This window comes from Trachypithecus francoisi, unplaced genomic scaffold (assembly GCF_009764315.1).
Source record: "Trachypithecus francoisi isolate TF-2019V2 unplaced genomic scaffold, Tfra_2.0 Lachesis_group16, whole genome shotgun sequence".
NCBI lineage: Eukaryota > Metazoa > Chordata > Mammalia > Primates > Cercopithecidae > Trachypithecus > Trachypithecus francoisi.
This window is the reverse complement of record NW_022681461.1, coordinates 95817408-95836623: the sequence shown is the minus strand read 5'-3', so window position 1 is coordinate 95836623 and position 19216 is coordinate 95817408. Positions and strand designations below refer to the sequence as shown.

Sequence of the window (19216 nt, the reverse complement as noted above, 5' to 3'; positions counted from 1 at the left end):
GCACACCTGCCCCAATTAGGCGACACCCCCCGCCCATCGATGGAAGTATTAGAGGGTGATGTGGGCCCACCCCTGGAAAGGGAATGCGGGTGGGTGGCGGTGCCTCCACCCTGGGCTCTTAGGGAGAACAGCTGGGAAGACACAGCATCGGCTCTACCACCCTGGTCACCCTGCCCGCCCTGTGAGTGACCACAGCTGCCCAGCCACTTCCAAGAGTGTGTTTATAAAAAAACAGCAACGGAGTACAATGCTGACTCCACAGAGTCCTCCACGCCGGCAGGAGCAGCAGGTCCTGCTTCCCGGCTCCCTGTGGCCCAGGGTGCGTGAGTCTGGGACTCCCGGCCCTCCAGGCGCCTTCTCTCCTGAGAGCCTGATGCAGCTTGTGGGCTGGACCCTGGAGCCCGACTGCATCCGAGTGGGTCCCAGGTGGCCAGAGCAGAGGGCTCGGGCAGTGAACGTCGGGCCTTGGGGTCCTCCCGTCTGCTCCTGGGCCATCCGGGGGCCTTGTGGCTCAGCCCACCTGCCGGCCACAGCCTCAGGCTCATCCTCATCATCCCAGCTCCCAGAGGTGCCGTGGGGGCGAGTCCCTGCCCTCGAGCCTGGGGAGGGTCCAGCTGATCCCCCTGCAGCGGACGCCAGGGGCCCATGTCTGAGGCCAGTGACAGAAGGGACTTGCTGCTTCCAGGGCTGAACGAGAGCCAGGGGAGCCGGACATGGTGTTTGGAAGCCTGGGTGGGGGTCCCCTCTGCCCATCCTCCAGCCATTGGCTTCCCACCTGCCCTCCCCAGGTCCTGCCCTGCCGTGGTCTCGGCTACTGGGCCGGCTGCACGCCAGGCCCCGCAGTGGCCCCGTTCTCCTGGGGGGTCTTGGAGATGTGGAGGAAGGTGGTCCTCATGGCCCGGTGGCAGGTGTCCACGAGTGCAGGGACATCCGCCACGGTGAGGCCGCTGGTGGGGATGGCTTCCAACACCTGTACTGTGACTGTTCCTGCCGGGGGAGCAACAGACCTCAGCAGCCTGTGGGGAGCTGGGACCCACCTCAGCCTGCTGCCCTAGCCTCACCTCTCCCTGGCCCCCCATAGCCACTCCCTGGGAAGCCCCTGAGGCCAGGCTCTTCTCCTGGACTCCCTAGCTGTGGTGGGTTATTTTAATTGCAGTAATGTTGGTGCAGTAAAACCCATAGCTGCCTGGCCTTCATGCCACAGTTTCGATAAGTCTGTGCTCCTGTTACTGCCCCCAGAAAGCCCCTCTTCCCGATCGCCCCTACCCCACCGTCTGGCCTCTGCGTTCCATACGGGGGGCTGTGGGAGAGGTGGAGCTGGGTTCCCCCACTGCTTTCCAACTTTGACCCCACTGTCCCACCTGGGCACCAGGTACCCACGTTCTGGGAACTGGCTGGAAAGGGAAGAGTTTGTGAGCCTCGCTGCCTGTGCCCCTGGGCTGCCTGGGCTCCATCTACCCCACGCAGGCATCAGCCTGGACGCACGGGCTCAGAGGCTGCCCTTCAGCCCTGCAGGAAGCTGCCTCAAGGCCCCCAAGCTGTGTGCACAGCTGGGGTCCATCCGTGTGAAGTCAGGCACCCAGGCTATCCTCTTGGAGCCTCAGTTTCCTCCTCTGAAAAATGGGCCCAGCACCACCCATCTCACAGGGCCACTGGGAAGGGTGACCACCATGAGACCACAAAGCCCACAGCTGGGACTCCAGCCTGAGTCACTCATTCGCCACATGGTTACCATGTGGCCACGCCATGGGTGCCACCCAGAAATGGGAACGATGAGGGGCCCAGGGCTCCGTGACCATAGGGTGAGGCAGGGCCTACACCCCGGGTGCACACATGTGGGGGTACCTGAGGTGAATAACTTCTTCTTGGTGTTGTAGAAGGAGGAGAAGGAGGAGTATACCACGGGGACGATGGGCACCTGTGGGCAGGGAGACACGCGGCTGAGGCAGCCCTGGGGACAGGCCGGGCACACCCCAGGCTGCATATGGTTGGGGAGCCCTGTCCGGTGGCCCACCTGCCCCTGCCTTCGCTGCTGCCATGGGTCCTTGTGGCTGTCCTGCCCTTGGGACCTGGGATACCCGTCCTGCTCTGGTTGGCCCAGAGTTGCAAAGCTCATCCTGCAAATCTTTACTTACCTCCTCTAGAAAACCCTCCTGAGCTAGCACTTGTTTGTCTGGTTCCCGCCTGTCCCTGTACTGGATGTGTAGCTAGCCAGTGGGGCAGGGCCCTGTCCGATGTAGGAGGAGGTTATGGCACTCTTCCCTGCCCACGCCTCCCTCCCAGTCCTCTCTCCATCCCAGGAAACTAGCGAGGGAGGCAGCTCTAGCCAGGGGGAGGGGTGGAGCCTGCTGGTGTTCCTGGAAGCCACTGGGGTCAAATCCAAGGGCACTTGGGGGTGATCATTAACCTGAGGCAGCCAGGGAACCTCCAGGGGGCTGGCAAGTAGGCTGGGGACTGGAGGCAGGGAGGGAGGGGGCCAGCAGGTAGGTGGGGACTGGAGGCAGGGAGGGAGGGGGCCGGCAGGTAGGTGGGGACTGGAGGCAGGGAGGGAGGGGGCCGGCAGGTAGGTGGGGACTGGAGGCAGGGAGGGAGGGGGCCGGCAGGTAGGTGGGGACTGGGAGCAGTCTCCTGGCTGCCGCCACCCCCAGCCTCCCCCATCACAGCCCCCCATCTCCCCTCTCCTCTCCCAGAGCCGATCCAGCCGTCACTCCGCCCCCAAAGAAAAGTGACATCAGCCCGAGGCTGGGCAGGTGTGTCCTGCACCTGGGCAGGGCTGGGATCAAACCCAAGGATGCCCGCCCAGCCCAGTGCCTCCGGGGCTCCCCAGGCCTCACAGCCTTAGCTGGGAGCCTCCGGAAGGAGGGCCCCCTCCCACCCACCTTGCACAGGGTCAGGCACCGGGGGCCACTACAGGCCAGTGTGAGGGAAGGAACTGAGACCCCGGCCCTGAGTGAGACCCCATCCAGGTAGGGTAAAAGCTCCTTCTCCTGACGCAACTCTCCCCAGCACAGCGGCAGGGGCAGGACAGGTGCCGCGGGGTTGGCTATACCCTGGCCTCTCCCAGACACCCTAGGACGCGCTGCACCCCTGGAGGCTGGGGACCAGGAAGCCCAGAGTCTGCAGGTGCTGCTCACAATGAGCTCCACCCACCCCAAGCTCTGGCCCGACCCGCCGCTGCACCAAAAGCCTGGCTTGTCCAGACCCACTGCCCATGCCCTGAAGCCCACCCCAGCCAGGCACAGGCCCAGAATGAGCCTCCTGAGAGCCTGGCGGGCAGAGGTCAGCGGCCCGGCTTCCCACCCCTCTACCTGCCCAGCCTCGCAGGCCACGTCCTGGGTGCTCACCAAGGGCAGCTGGTCACTCTCTGTATGGGCGAAAGGCCTAAGGGGCTGCCCTCCCTGGCCGGTCAGGGGGCAAGTGTGGGAAGGGGCAAGGAGGCCCTGTCCCCAACTCAGTGGGAGGAGTCCCTTGCCTGCCAAGGGTCCTCAGCTTGGCTGGGTGGTCACCTCCTGCCTTAAGCCAGCCTGACCCCACCTCCCCAGCCTTCACCCACCCGGGGAGGGCTGGGCTCGGTCTACCTGTGCCTGGACCGCCAGGTAGAAGGCGCCTTTCTTAAAAGGCAGCAGGTCCCCGTTGTCATTACGAGTACCCTCCGGGTAGATCCACACTTTGAGCTGCAGGGAGAGAAGAGCCTGGGCTGACCTCACGCTCAGGCCACCCCAGAAAGGCCGCGCTCCCTCCCCTCCTAAGAAGCCCCACTTTGGCTGGGCGCGGTGGCTCAAGCCTGTAATCCCAGCACTTTGGGAGGCCGAGGCGGGCGGATCATGAGGTCAGGAGATCGAGACCATTCTGACTAACCCGGTAAGACCCCATCTCTACTAAAAAATACAAAAAACTAGCCGGGCGAGGTGGCGGGCGCCTGTAGTCCCAGCTACTTGGGAGGCTGAGGCAGGAGAATGGCGTGAACCCGGGAGGCGGAGCTTGCAGTGAGCTGAGATCGCGCCACCACTGCACTCCAGCCTGGGCAACAGAGCGAGACTCCGTCTCAAAAAAAAAAAAAAAAAAAGCGGCCGGGCGCGGTGGCTCAAGCCTGTAATCCCAGCACTTTGGGAGGCCGAGACGGGCGGATCACGAGGTCAGGAGATCGAGACCATCCTGGCTAACACGGTGAAACCCCGTCTCTACTAAAAAATACAAAAAAAAAAAACTAGCCGGGCAAGGTGGCGGGCGCCTGTAGTCCCAGCTACTTGGGAGGCTGAGGCAGGAGAATGGCGTAAACCCGGGAGGCGGAGCTTGCAGTGAGCTGAGATCCGGCCACTGCACTCCAGCCTGGGCGATAGAGCGAGACTCCGTCTCAAAAAAAAAAAAAAAAAAGAAGCCCCACTTTGTGAAGCAGCTGGCGTGGGACCCGATCTGCGGAGCAGGGTGATGTGGGGGTCTTTTTCCTGCCAAAACCAAGTCACAGGCTGGTCCCCGCCTGACCCCACCCGGGCCCCACCCCGACCCCACCCAGCCCTGGCCCTGCACACTCACGTTCTCCCTGACCATGCGCTCGCCCAGGTCGGCCATCACCGACATAGCAGTGCTAGAGCGCTGCCGGTTGATGAAGACGACGCCCCCGAGGTACATGATGAGGCCCACGGGGCCCAGGAAGAGCAGCTCCCGCTTGGCGATCTGCACGCAGCGCTTGGGAAGGACCTCCATGAGGCCTGGGAGACAGAGAGAGAGAGAGACAGGGAGAGGAGGAGAGAGCGTGTGCTGGAAGACAGTCGCTGAGCACCCACAGAACTGCCTGGGGCCCTGCCTTCTCCCTGGCTACCTGGGCGGGTCATGTGGCCTCTGAGCCTCTGTGTCCGGCCCTGAGGGAGGTACTGAGGCCAACCTCCCCTAGGCACAGGCAGCCCTGTGTCTTCGTCCTCGGGACCCCGCCCCAGCCCCACACAGCCCCAGCTCAGCGGGCCCCACTCAGAACCCAGAAGCCGCCCTGGATGCCCGGCCTACCCATCATGTCCAGGATGCTCTGGTGGTTGGAGACGATGACGCAGGGCCGGGCCTCCTGCAGCCTGTGCTGGTCCCGCACCTTGAAGCGGAGCCCGTAAAAGTACTTGAAGCTTCGCAAGAACCAGCTGATGATGCTGCAGGGGAGGCCACCGTGAACACGGGTCCCGCAGATCCCGCAGCCGAGGCTGGGGCGCGAAGGCCTGGGGGTGGGGTGTGGAGGAGGCCGGGGAGAGGCCCTCCTGGCGTAGGGCAGGAGACCGGGAGACACAGGGGAGGGAGCCCCTGAAGGGACAGAGTCCTGGGCCCGGCTCACCCACCTGGACGGCTGCCCTGCCTCCATCTCCCCTGCAACAGGGGAAAACCCAGAGCCTCTGGAACTCGGATGCTAGGAGCATGGGCAGGCGCCCACTTCCAAATCCACGTCCAGGGGCCTGCCCAGCCCTCAAACACCCTACAGGGGATCCAGCCGGAAAGGAAGTGGCACTGGCTCTCACGTCCGCCACGAAGGACCCACGTCAGGGAGAGCAGCCTCTGCACCCCTGCAGAGGAGATGGGGCCCTACACACCCTGGGGAAGGTCACTGGCCCCTCAAGGCAGGGCCACATCAGGAAGAAAGTGTCAGTGCCAGTGGACACCTCTGAAAGGACCTCCAAAAGGCTCTTCCAGAAAACAGCCAAGACCGAGACCCTCTCTCACCCCTACCTACAGAATCAGGCCGGGTTCCTTTTCCCCATGAATAGGCGACGGGGGGCTCGGGGCTTGTCTGAGGTCGCATCAGGAGCAGGAACAGAGCCAGGGTCCCGGCCACCAGAGCACCGGCCCCAGCAGCCCCCACTCTGGCAGGGGCCCAGCCCACTGGCGGCTGTCCTTGGAGCACCTGCGAATGTGAGGTGGCCTCGTCCAAGCAGCCCATCATGGTTGGGACCAGGGATGTCCAAGGGACATCCGAAGTCTCTGACCAGCTCCAAGCGCCCCAAGCCTGTGCCCTGCTGTGCTGCCAGGAAGCTCTGGGCATACCCCAGATAGTGTACCTGCCCATCACGGGGCAGCCGGCAGGGACGGAGCCAGGAGGACGGAGCTCACCCCAAAGCTCCAGCAGGGGTGGATGACCAGGGGCAAGGCTGTGCCAGCGCTGACCGGGGGGCTCCCAGTGCTGCTCCCCTCTCCATGCAGCAGTGCCACCCACCATTTGATCCCCCAACAGTCCTAAGGGCCCTCCGCTTTGTGCAGATGAGTCTGAGTAACTGCTCCAGGCCACAGAGCAGGGTTTCAAAGCCGAGGCCTCCTCTCCAAGCCATACTGGTGGGGATTTTTGTTGTTTTAATAGGGTCTTGCTCTGTCACCCAGGCTGGAGTGCAGTGTCACAATCTTGGCTCACTCCAGCCTCCACCTCAGGCTGCTGACTAGCTTGGGACCACAGACGTGTGCCACCACACCTGGCCAGTGTTTGTATTTTTGGTAGAGATGGGGTTTCACCGTGTTGGCCAGGCTGGTCTCAAACTCCTAGGCTCAAGCAATCTGCCCACCTCGGCCTCCCAAAGTGCTGGGATCACAGACCTGAGCCAACTCGCCCGGCCTTTAAAAAAAAAAAATTGTGGTAAAATACACGTAACATAAAATGTATCCCCTTGGCCTTTTCTGGGTGCACAGTTCACAGGCGCTGGGCACATTCGGTGTCCTGCAGCCATCTCCTCCCTCGTCTCCAGAATTCTCCACCTTCCCCAGCTGATGTCTGTTCCCATACGACACCAACACCCCCGTCCCCTCCCTGGCCCTGGCACTCTGCCCTTCCATGTGTGAGCCCAGGCCTGTGGCAGCACCACCTCCGGCGGATGGGGCAACGCTCATGACCCCGGTTGCAGATGGGGAAACTGAGTCAAGGGGGGCCTAATGGTTAATTCTGATGATGAGTCCAGCCGTCCGTCCCTGGACTTGGAAGCCTGGGGCCTCCTCAGATCTGCCCTCCTCAGCCAGCTCCGGAGACATCTCTCCAGGCCACGCCGGCCACCGCCCCCTCCCACCCAGAAGGCGTGCCTGGGCTGGCAGCACCCACACGCTCAGGGGAACTGCAGGGCTGTTTTGCCTCCACACTCATCTGCACGATCCAGCTTCCCGGACCCCTGTGACGCTCCAAGAAGATGAGGAGGCAATAGGTGGCAGTTCACCAACAGAAAACACGGAACTGTCTTGTGCTAGCAAGACGGTCGCGTCACCAATCAAAGAAATGCAAATGGAAACAAGAGACCGTCCTTATCCTTCCCCCGGCACAGATTAAAACGCCTGATAACAGGAGGCGCCAGCCAGGGCGTTGGGAACGGGCCCAGCAGTTGGCAGGAGTGGGGAGTTGCACAGACACAGATGCTTCCGGAGGGCAGGTTGGCAGGCCCGGCCAGAGCCCTGAGGAAACCTGGCCCCTCTCCTCTCAGAATCTTCCAGGAATTCGCCCAATGCCTGGAGAAGCTTGTGGTGCTCAAGTGTGTGGTGAATTAGGAAAACCTGAAAATGCTTAAATGTCCACCAGTAGGGAGAGCGAAAGTAAATTAGGGTCCGTTTCACAGCCAGCTGCGACAGAGAGGAAGAACAGGGCAGGTCCACACTCACATCTTGTGAAGGACACGCGTAAGATTTCTAGCAGCAGCCAAGACGCACCTGCAATTCCAAAGCTAGCTACCTACAGAAGTCTCGGGTCACATCTGAAAGGGACAGTGGTTCCCTCTGGTAGTGACACTGGCCAGTTCCATCTTTTATCTACTTTTTTATTTTTGAGACAGGGTCTCACTGTCACCCAGACTGAAGTGCAGTGGTGTGATCTCGGCTCACTGCAACCTCCACCTCCCAGGCTCAAGTAATTCTCATGCCTCAGCCTCCTGAGTAGCTGGGATTACAGGCGTGCACCACCACGCCTGGCTAATTTTTTGTATTTTTAGTAGAGATGGGGGGGGGGTCTCACCATGTTGGCCAGGCTGGTCTTGAACTCCTGACCTCAAGTGATCTGCTCGCCTTGGCCTCCCAAAGTGCTGAGATTATAAGCGTGAGCCACCACACCCAGCCTTTTTTTTTCTTTTTTGTTTTTTTGAGACAAGAGTCTCGTTCTGTCACCCAGGCTAGAGTACAGTGGCACCATCTCGGCTCACTGCAACCTCCGCCTCCCAGATTCAAGCAATTCTCCTGCCTCAGCCTCCGAGTAGCTGGGATTACAAGCACATGCCACCATGCCTGGCTAGTTTTTGTATGTTTAGTAGAGACGGGGTTTCACCATGTTGGCCAGGCTGGTCTCGAACTCCTGACCTCAGGTGATCCTCCCGCCTCGGCCTCCCAAAGTGCTGGGATTACCGGCATGAGCCACCACAGCAGGTCAGCTGGTTTCTTAGTGTTGACAACTGCATCTTGGCGATGTAAGACATTAACAAGGGAGGACTGGTGAGGGTCATATGGAGTCCCCCTGTAATATCTCTGCAACTTCTCTGTAAATCTAAAGTTATTAAAAAATGAGATGTGCATTTGTTTTTTATTTTTCTGAGACAGAGTCTTGCTGTCACCCAGGCTGGAGTGCAGTGGCGTGATGTCATCTCACTGCCATTTCCCCCTCCCGGGTTCAAGCAATTCTCCTGCCTCAGCCTAGCAAGTAGCTGGGACTACAGGTGTCCACCACCATGCTGGGCTAATTTCTGTATTTTGGGCAGAGATGGGGTTTCACCATGTTGGCCAGGCTGGTCTCAAACTCCTGACCTTGTGATCCGCCCGCCTTGGCCTCCCAAAATGCTGGGATGACAGGAGTGAGCCAGGCACCCGGCCCTCATCTGTTTTGATTGTGGTATAACATGCATCACTTAAACATTATCATTTTACCTGTTTCTCAGTGCATGGTTCCATGGCACTCAGCGCATCCCCTGCTGTGTGGTCAGCACCACTCTCCAGCTCTAAAACTTTTCCTTTTTTTTTTTTTTTTTTAATATCTAAGCTGCTCAGGGGATGGATCATGCACTGATACTTCTCTCAACTGTGAAACACACAGGTTACAAATCCCCACCCAGCAGGCAGCGCCGAGCGGACGCTCTGTCCTGACGCCCATCACCAGCCCCTGATCCTCAGGCCAGAAAGATGAGCGGATGGAGTCTGCCCCAGGCCAGAAGGAGGCTGTAGCTCTCCAGAACTCTGCAGCCCACGGTGTGGCTGGGGGAGAAAGGTATACCCTGGAGGCGGAAGAAAGTCCAAGTTGATGTCCTCAAGGGGACAAAGGGCCACCTGCACCAGCCACGTGGAGCCACCGCACTTCCTCCCCTAGTGTCTCATATATAGTTCAGAGCTTTCTGAAAGCTGGTGGGAAAGTATAGACTCTCACTTTAAAAGCGGTTCCTGGCTGGGCGAGGTGGCTCACGCCTGTAATCCCAGGACTGTGGGAGGCCGAGGCAGGCGTATCACCAGAGGTCAGGAGTTCGAGACCAGTCTGGCCAACGCGGTGAGATCCCGTCTCTATTAAAACAAAAATGAGCCAGGCCTGGTGGCAGGTGCCTGTAATCCCAGCTACTCAGGAGGCTGAGGCGGGAGAATCACCTGAACCAGGGAGGTGGAGGTTGTAGTGAGTCGAGATGGTGCCACTGTACTCCAGCCTGGGTGACAGAGCGAGACTTCATCTCAAAAAAAAAAAAGTGTTTCCTCAGAGAGGAAGGGCCTGAACCTTGTAAGCCCTGCAGAAGCTCCTGCAGCCGAGGACACCCCAGGGAACCAGGCAGAGAAAAATCGCCTTCTAAGCACAGAGGCCCCCTGTACCTCCTGTGTGCAAAGCCCCGAGACAAGGGTTCAACATGAGTCACCCTTTCGTTCTGAGGGTAACCCCCTAGGGTAGGTACGATCATAACCCCCCTCTTCAGATGAGAAAGCCGAGGTTCAAGGTTCAGCAAAGTTAAGTGACTTCCCCAAGGCCACACAGCAGGGAAGCCAGAACAAGCCTGAGCGCCCCCTCGGAACCCTGCTTCTGAGCTGGCAGAGTTGTGCTGGGGTGGCGAGGGCCCCCATTAGGACTCTAGGAGCTGATCCTGAGGCTCCCTCCCTCCCCCAGGCTCCGCAGCCCCCTCAACCCCCCAGCAGGCTGGGAGCCTGCTCCGGCCTCCCCCAGCGGGAAGCTCAGAATGGTCAGAGCAGCCACTGTCCGCAGGCTTCCCCGACCAGCTTGCCCAGCCCAGGTCCTGTCCTGTGCCAAACACCCCGCCTCACCCAAACTCTCCTCCCACCCACCACAGGGGGACGAGAGGCTGCCCTGTCCTTTCCCCAAAGCCTGGGGCAGGTGTCGCTGTGCTGGTCCAGGACACAGTCACACGGACCCCAACTCCAGGTCCTGGACTCCTTGCCTCCCCAGAGTACCCCAGCAGGGGCAAAGCCAAGGTCGCCGGAAGCCTGGAGCTTGGGGAACCCTGCTGGCCGCTGCCAGGCAGGTGACTTGTGCCAGCTTTGCCCAGCAAGGCAGGAGGCCCAGGAAGCAGCCCAGTGCCCAAACCAAGCAAGGCTGAGCCCAGACTGGGCCCTTCCGGTGGCATTGGAGCAGCGGGCTCCTGCTGAAAGCCAGGTCCTGCCCCAGTCTCTTTCAGGAGCCCTCGGACTGGAGCCCACCGGCCTTGAGCGAAGCACCATGAGACCCCTCTGCGGTCTGTAGGAATCCAGCCTCCTCAGACCATCTGAGCTCAGCCCCCGGACACCTGGGCTGCTCCCACACCCAGGCTCTGGGCCAGACGGGGATTTGGATACCATTCCCCTTCATCCCAGCTATGGCCTCGGGCAATTCACTTGACCTCCCAGGCTCATTCGGAAGGGTGTACGGGCTTACACTCTATAAGGCCCGACACCTGGGGCACCCTCAGGCCAGGACAGGACCTCTACCAACAGTGGCTGTGATGAGGATGACACAGGAGGGAAAGAATCCAAAATGGGCGGGCCTGGGTGTGGTGGCTCACGCCTATGACCCCAGCACTTTGGGAGGCTGAGGCAGATGGATCACTTGAGCTCAGGGGTTTGAGACCAACCTGGGCAACAGAGCGAGACCTTGTCTCAAAAAAAAAACAAAAAAACAAAAAAATCCAAAGTAAATCAAAGCGAAAGGCCCCTCAATGTGCCTAAGTCCCCGGTCCCACCAGCAGCAGGTTCAGGCAGCTGGGAGGTGGGTCTAGGTCAGGGCCCAGGCCATTGGCCAGGCTGTCCTCATGGAAGGCCACTCGCTGACCCTTGCCCTGGCCCTGGGCTGGGACACTCCCAGGAGACCCAGCAGCCCTCTGAGCCAGGACTTGCCCATCCTCAGCTGTGTGAGCTCATTCAGGGCAGCCTCCCCCCAACCCCCGGGGCTCGATGGGGCCACGCAGAGCCATCAGGGATGCTCTGGGGACAGGAGCCCCAGCGAGGAATCTGGTGTTTTCTGATAAGTGTCATCCGAGCTGCAGCACAAGGCAGGACGGGTCCATAGGGGTGGGGGGTCCAGCCCACACAAACACCTGGACGTGGGGGGTCCCCAATAACTCCTCAAAGGGGATGTGTGGGAGTGCAGGTACGGCGGGCTGGGAGGAGGTGGGGCCAGAGAAGCCCTCCCATCCCTCAATCAGGACAGCTCCAATTTCTGGGCCTGCAGAGAGACACCTGGAGAGCTCTGGAGAACCAAGGTCACAGTCTCCCTTGGGACTAAGACCCCAGTGCTGCAGTGACACAGGTCTCCCCGATGGCACTGTGTCCCCACCGGACATCTGTCAGGGGACCCAGGACTGTGCACTGGCCAGCAAATCTGGATCAAACCTTGCCCAACATCCCAAGTCCCCTGTGCGTTCTTCCCACACTGGGCGTGTGGCGTGGGCACCTGCTCCACGGGACAGGAGCCTGCCCTGCAGCCAGGAGCTGTCACGACCACTAGGTCCTGGCCTCCGGACACCAGCAGAGCATGGGGTTCAATTCGGGGAGCATCCTTAAGAGGAAGGGTACCCCTTTTCTCTCTAGGACACTGAAAATGGTAGGAACATAGGTCAAAGGAGCCGGAAACTAACTGCTGTTTCCCTAGGCTGCCCATCTGCTCTGCTTTTCTGCATGAAAAAGTAAACTTCGGCTGGGCACGGTGGCTCAAGCCTGTAATCCCAGCACTTTGGGAGGCCGAGACGGGCGGATCATGAGGTCAGGAGATCAAGACCATCCTGGCTAACACAGTGAAACCCCGTCTCTACTAAAAAAAAAAAATACAAAAAACTAGCCGGGCAAGGTGGCGGACGCTTGTAGTCCCAGCTACTCGGGAGGCTGAGGCAGGAGACTGGCGTGAACCTGGGAGGCGGAGCTTGCAGTGAGCTGAGATCCGGCCACTGCACTCCAGCCTGGGCAACAGAGCGAGACTCCATCTCAAAAAAAAAGAAGTAAACTTCTCTGTGGATTAAGCTGCCGTCTTTAGGGTTTTCTGATCCTGTAGCTGAACCCAGCTATAGGACACAGAGGGGCTCTGGGCTTTGCTTTCCTCTGTCGAATGGATGTACCAGGGCATCGGCCCCTGGTGAGGAAACCTGCCCTGCAGCTCCACCCTAACTGTGCACACAGGGAAGGGCTCGGGGACAACCCCTGCCTGGAAGGGGTCCATGGTCTCAGCCCCAAGCCCGGTGGGAGCAAAGGCTGCCTCAGCGGTTCTAGTCCCATCACCGACCCTCACATGCTCAGAACTACAGTGTAGACAGCAGGGGGCTCTCGGGCGCCGCCTGGAACCACGTTGGGAGGGGCTGGGCCTCAGCCAGGGCAGCCATTGCTCAGGGGCAAGACGGAGCGCCCCTCCCAGAGCTCAGGCCTGCCACAGGGCTGCCCTGATGGCGCCAAGCGCTGGGCTGGGAACGGCGGGGAAAGGGAAAAGCAGGTACTCTGGAGTCACTGTCAGTGGGTTTGAACCCCAGTTCCACCCCGTCCTGGCTTGGGCACCCTGCCCCAGTTTCAAGTTGCTTATCTCAGCCTCAGTGTCCTTATTTATAACACCGAGCACATGCGAATCCCTGTTCCCGAGGCTGGAGACACCCCTGGCGCACAGCAGGAACAGAGGCCAAGTATCCCCTCCCTCCCTTCCAGCCCGCCGGGTCCCTTCCCTGGAGTGACAAAGCGCCTCCTCTTCATCTGCCTTTCTCGCCCCTCCCGACGGCCCCCACGGAGTGAATGCATGTTCACAACAGCCCCACTCTTAGCCATTGCTGGGAGTCTTGGGAGTCATCAGGGACCCCGGGACCTGGGGAGCCCTGCAGAGGTGTGGGGAAGGCAGCCATGGAGTCCCAGGCCTCTCCTCCAGACCGCCCCGCCCTCTGGCCCTCCCTTCTCTTCAGGGACCAAAGCCAGAACAAAGCACCTGCTGTTAGCAGCCAGTGTCCCGGAAGCCACTAGTCCACAGGCCTGAGCCTGGGTGCTGCCCTGAAGAGGTAAGGGTGGCAGGAGGGTCCCATCCAAGCACCATGAGAGGCCCCAGGTCCCGAGGACACCCGGGTTAGTCAGAATCTCCAGGCTGAGATGGGGACAGGGCCGAGTGGGCGAGTGGGGCAGCAGGGCCAGTGCCAACCAGCCCAGCCAGCCAGGTCCATAGAAAGGGCAGCAGGTGAACTGCGATTTGGCCCCTGGGAAACATCCATGAAGTTCAGGCAGAGGACCCTGCAGAGCAAGCCAGGCTCTCACACGAGGAGGCTGCCGATGAAGACGCCCATGGCCTGGGGCCTAGCTCAGTAGTGGGGTCTGCTCCAGGGTCTCCTAAGTCAGGTGCACCGTCACTTCTGCTGAAAGAACAGGATCCTGTCCCCTGTCCGGACCCCAGGACACACCCGGCACAGGATGCCCTGCTGGCGTCAGAACCACACATGCCATTTCCTCGGGGTGGGGGACACGCCCCCCCAAGGAACCCACAGACTGGCCCCTCCTCAGCTGGGAAAGCTGCACCCTCGCTCCTACTCTGAATCCCCCCAGGGGCTGAGGGGGGGCCCTTCACAGAGACCCCTGCCCACAGGGGATCCCAGGGCCAGAACCACAGGTGAGGCCTTCAGATATTCCAGCACAGGTGCCCAGAGCCCAGCCCCCAGGAACTCCCTGTTGCTGGAAACTGCCTTCCTCCCTGAAGGGCGCTCCACTGGGGAAGTCCGCGCCAGTCACCACCTGGGCCAGCCCTGGAGGGTGCGCTCCCCGGGACCCCGGCCTGGGCCACCCGGCCCACATCACCACCGGTCACACACATGTCCGGCTGAGCAGCTGCCAGGCCCTTCTCGGACTCTCCATGCTCACCATCAGCCCCAGGGTCCTTCTTCATATTCCTGGAGCTTCTGGGGCTCCCTGGGAAGCCATGGTGGGGGCGGGGGCGGTTCATGAATGTAGGCCCGTTCCAGGAGCCTCAGCGCCCTCCCAGGACTGGCAAGGACAGCGATGTGGGGAGGTAGCAAACCTTCACCCACTGCCCCTGGAACCACGGGGAAGGGGGCCTCTGGGGCCACAATGCCCCCACCTCAGGCCATTGCAAAAGCCACTGGCTGGGCAGTCCAAACAGGGCAGAGAGAAATGTAGCAACAGCCTGGGGATGGCTAACAGGAAGAGGGGGCAGGCAAAAGCCTTCTCCAGCAGCCACCCCGCCCAGGAGCAGCCAGCCCCCGCCGTCCTTGGCAGCCCAGTCTGAACTCTGGCCCCCAACCCCAGCCTGGCAAAACCAAGCTCCCACCTTCTGGAAGGCGTCCAGGGGAACATTTCAGCCCTGCCACACCCTAGTCCTAACTCTTCCTTCCCTTCGGGTGGAAGCTGGACCCCCAGAGCTGGAGGCCAGCGTCGCGCTCCCCAGCACTGAAGCAGGTCCCCTCCGGGTCCCCCACCTCCCTGCGAAGAGGAAGGGGAGCGAGGGGAACCCGCCTCACAGGTGCGTCCATCACCAGGCCGACGGGCAGGAGGGCGTCGGAGGGAGGCCGAGGGGCGCCCCACGCCGCCGTGCGCCCCAATGAATGGCCCTGGGGCAAGTCCCCGCAGCCCCGGACTCGGTTTCCCCGCTCAGGAAGCAGGGCTGAGCCTCTCCCAGCGCGGCCCGGCCCCCTTTCTCTCCGAAAGCCGCTCCGCCCCCGGAACCCCACGCCGGGCTACAGGGACGCGGCGGAGGCCGAAACTGGTGTAGACGCCCGGGGCCAGGGCGGCGGGTGGGGTGCTGGGCACTGTGACGCCGGCTCCGGGATCCCCTGGCTCCTGGACCCCCTCCCTCCGGAACCCCCTCCCGTGCCCGCCACCGGCCCAGGCGAGCTCTCCCCGGAGCCCCGGAGCGGAGCGGGGCGGGCCGGGCGGGGCAGGAAGGGGGGAAACCCAGAAGAAAGTTAGGGAAGCGGAAGCGGCGCGGCGGTTCCCCGGCCCCTCCCGGCGGCCCCCGGCCTTGCCTCATGTTCTCCACCGTCCGGCCGCCGTGGCGCAGCAGGCAGACGGGCGAGGCCATGACGGACATCGCGAAGCACAGCGCGCAGTACAGGGCGACCTTGGCGTAGAACTCGGCCGCGCGGCTCAGCTGCACCAGCAGCAACAGCAACAGCAGCGCCGCGGCCAGACACGGCCACAGCTCCATGGCCCGGCCCGGCCCGGCGCCCGACGGCGCGGCCCTGCTCACTCCTGCTCCCGCTCCGGCTCCTCCCCGGCGCGCTCAGGCCCCTTATTGCGAGGGCGGCGCGGCGGGGCGGGGCGGGGCGCGGGGTGGGGCGAGGAGCGCGCGGCAGGGAAGGGCTAGGTGAGGCGCCCCGCCCTGACACTGTCCCCAACCACGCCCCGACACGGCCCCCTCACCAGACCCCGCCCAGACACGGCCCCCCAGCCCCGCCCGACACTGTCGCCAACCCCGCCCCGACACGGCCCCCCCTTCCCGCCGTGGGTCACCCGGCCCCTCCCTCCACAGTCTCTCCTGCAGCCCACTGCCAGGTCACCGAGGCTCTGGCGCTCTGCTCCCACCCTCCCGGTCCCAGGGCCACCCCCATCCTGGCTTCCCGGTCGCTCGGTCTGTGGAGCTGACCCCCACGGTCTGGGCCTCCTGCCCCGCCCGGTGCCCCCTCGCCCCGCTGCCGGGGCAGCCACAGGCTCCTGCGCCCAGAACCACAGCTCCCCAAGGGCGGAAAGGCAGCGGGGACGCGACCGCCCGTGCCAGGCCGGTGGCCACGCAGAGGGCCGCTCGAACCGCCCCCGAGTGACCAGTGGCCACCTGGCCGAAGGCCTGGCTCTTAGGGTGCCCTCGGGCCCCTGTAGGGAGACTCTTGGGGGCGGGCAGGCAAACTGGGGCGTGTTTCCGCGCGGGGCTGGGATGCCCCACACTGGGTACCAGAAGTAGCCTTGTCACCAGGGACGCTCCCGGGGCAGGCAAGGTGGGTGTCAGGTGGCAGCGTTCACATCCGGTTGGCAGCACGGCCAGCGTGGCGGGGCAAGGTGCGGCTGCGACAAGGGCAGCAGTCACCTGGCCCAGCCCCGAACCGTCGTCCCACCTCAGGGAGCAAATGGAGATTGAAAAGCAGTTTCCTGACCGGGCGCGGTGGCTCACGCCTGTAATTCCAGCACTTTGGGAAGCCGAGGAGGGCGGATCATGAGGTCAGGAGATGGAGACCCTCCTGGCTAACACAGTGAAACCCCGTCTCTACTAAAACCACAAAAAATTAGCCGGGCGTGGTGGCGGCGCCTGTAGTCCCAGCTACTCCGGAGGCTGAGCCAAGAGAATGGCGGGAACCCAGGAGGCGGAGATTGCACCACTGCAGGCCAGCCTGGGAGACAGAGTGAGACTCAGTCTCAAAAAAATAAATAAATAAAAATAAATAAAAAATAGAAAAGCAGTTTCCTGGGGTCGCTCCTCATAGGGACTCTTGGGTTTGCTGCAGTTGCTGGAGTGCTGGCTGCCCGGGCTCTAAGGGGTCAGCAGGGGATTACAGCCCCTCTTTTTTAAGATGCAGAGTTGAGCTATTAAAACATTTCCCTGAATATTGTAACCACCCCCCCCCCAAACTGTGCTGAGACAATGACAAATACAGAAACTGCTCTTCAAATGGGGAACTGCAGTCCTGAAGGACGTGGGGTCTCGCTGCCTGGGCTCAGCAGCCGGTGCCCAGGTGGTCCCAGCTTTTCTTGAAAGTGGAGATGCATCCTTTTGCCTCAGGCCTGTGGGCATCTTACAGCAAAACCCAGGAGAGCATTCTCCAGCCCGATCTCCTTCCAGATTCATTTGGGCTTCATCTGGAATCAGCTTGGAGGGCCTGGTTTGACCTATTTCCACTCTTGGAGCCGGAACTGCGCACCCCACAGCCCGGAGGTCTGAGAGCTCCACTGCTGTGCCTGGGAGGTTGAGAGGTGGCTGCTGAGGGCAGCGGGGTTTTCACCTCCCAGGCAGATGTGGTGGGTGCACCCTGTAGCCAGGAGTGCCACTGCTGGAAGCTGGGCGATGTGGGGATGGGGGCTGGGATCCCAAGTGGACTTCCTGGAGGGGTGGAGCTTCACAGCACCTTCAGCTGGAGGCTCTGTCCCGAGCCTCCCAGGTCCCGAGCAGGTTGTACCCTGGCTGTGGAATCCAGTCCTCACAACCCTCAGGCCTGTCCAGGGGCTTTATGTGCCAGCCCCCTTCTTCTCCTTTACCTCCCAGCCCACTGACCTTTCCAGGGTGGCCGCCATCTTCCCGCACCCGCGGGTGACTGTGTGTGTGTTGGACGCCTCTCCCTCCTCTCCTCCCCCTGGCATGGAGCCCGTGGGGCCTCCTCTGTTTTGTGCACCATGTATGACCAGCACTCAGGCCAATGCCTGGCACATAGCAGGTACGCAGCACACACTTTCCATAGCAGCAAATGCATCCCCATTTTACGAGGGAAAACTGAGGCTCTCAAGGGTGAACACCAGACAGCCGGGACTGACTGGTGGAAAGGAAAAGAGCGAAGGCTCCTGCCACGGCTGGCGGGAGCAGCGCCAGGGCAGCACACGGTGACCCTGTTGCCTCCCCAGACAAGTGGGGTTTTGCCCACTGCTCTCCTGAAGAGGGTGTGACCCAATTTCACCTTCTCCCTCCTCTCTGCACCTTGCAGAAGGGTTGAGAGAAATGTCCACTTTTCCTCCGACAAGATCTGAGAGGAGGTGGGCTGGGGACTCAGGGAGTGATGAGGAAATATTTTGTATTTTAATATAATGCCACATTTGGGAAGCTAACACAGTCTTTGTTTCTAGAAGTAAAGCTCCAGAGAATCTTATGGGCGGGCAAAGATGCCAAGAAAAGAGATTTTCTTTTCTTTTCTTTTTTTTTTCAGATGGAGTCTTGCTCTGTCACCCTGGCTGGAGTGCAGTGGCGTGATCTCAGTTCACTGCAAGCTCCACCCCCTGGGTTCAAGCAATTCTCCTACCTCAACCTCTTGAGTAGCTGGGATTACAAGCACCCGACACCACACCCAGAGATGGGGTTTTATCATGTTGGGCAGACTGGTCTCAAACTCCTGACCTCAAGTAATCCACCAGCTTCGGCCTCCCAAAGTGCTGGGATTACAGATGTGAGCCACCTTGCCTGGCCTAGAAAAGAGATTTTCTCTAAAATGAGTGCTTCTCTCCTAGGGAGGGCTGGCATGGGCTCTGCTGGGTTTATCCCAAGGGTGTTGTGAGGGACTGGGAGCCTGGTTCTGTTGTGTAGGGATGGCCAGCGCCCTGTCTGACCCTTGAGATGCCCTCAGCTACCAGGGGCAGGGGGTGCTGGGCTGGTGGTGGCCATGCGGCTGTACCCGCCCAAGGACAGCTGAGAGTCCTCCTGGGCATTTGCTGGGACCCAGCCAGACAGCGCATGACACCAGGTGACAGTGAGAGCTGAGCTGGCTCCTGGGGAGCCCATAGCCCAGGAGCGGGTGAGGACGGAAGGAGCAGCCAAGCCTCTCCAATTCCAGGGAGCGGAGATGAAGCCAGCGCTGTGTGGCCCAGGAAGGACTGGCGGAGCACGGCAGCCAGGCTTTGAAGACCAGTCCATCTGGCTTTACACCCTGAGTTAGCCAAGGCACCAGAGCCTCGGTTTCCTCATCTGTAAAGTGGAGACGCGATGCTCACTGTGCCCAGTGTGTGACCGGAGGCAGCTTCTGCGCCGCCAGGGCTCGTGGCCCTGACTAGGCCTCTCCCCAAAGACTTGCTCTGGAGAGACACCGGGACAAGAGCCAGGGAAGGGGAGAGGCTCTTAGCAGCTGGAGACACTGGGACATGTGGCCAGGGGGCAGCCACAGCACAGCTGGGCCTC

The 19216-nt window shown here is 61.4% G+C and overlaps 1 protein-coding gene across 1 annotated transcript; it reads right to left on the bottom strand.

The window, feature by feature from the left end:
• Window positions 1-202: 202 nt before the first annotated feature.
• Window positions 203-15666, bottom strand: AGPAT2 (1-acylglycerol-3-phosphate O-acyltransferase 2). The gene is made up of 6 exons (XM_033238523.1): window positions 15378-15666; window positions 5002-5135; window positions 4534-4709; window positions 3579-3674; window positions 1846-1918; window positions 203-987 (listed from the first exon to the last, which is right to left on the bottom strand). The coding sequence occupies exons 1-6, from the start codon at window positions 15557-15559 to the stop codon at window positions 812-814; spliced, it is 837 nt and encodes a 278-aa protein (XP_033094414.1). The 5' UTR covers window positions 15560-15666; the 3' UTR covers window positions 203-811.
• Between the last annotated feature and the right edge of the window lie 3550 nt (window positions 15667-19216).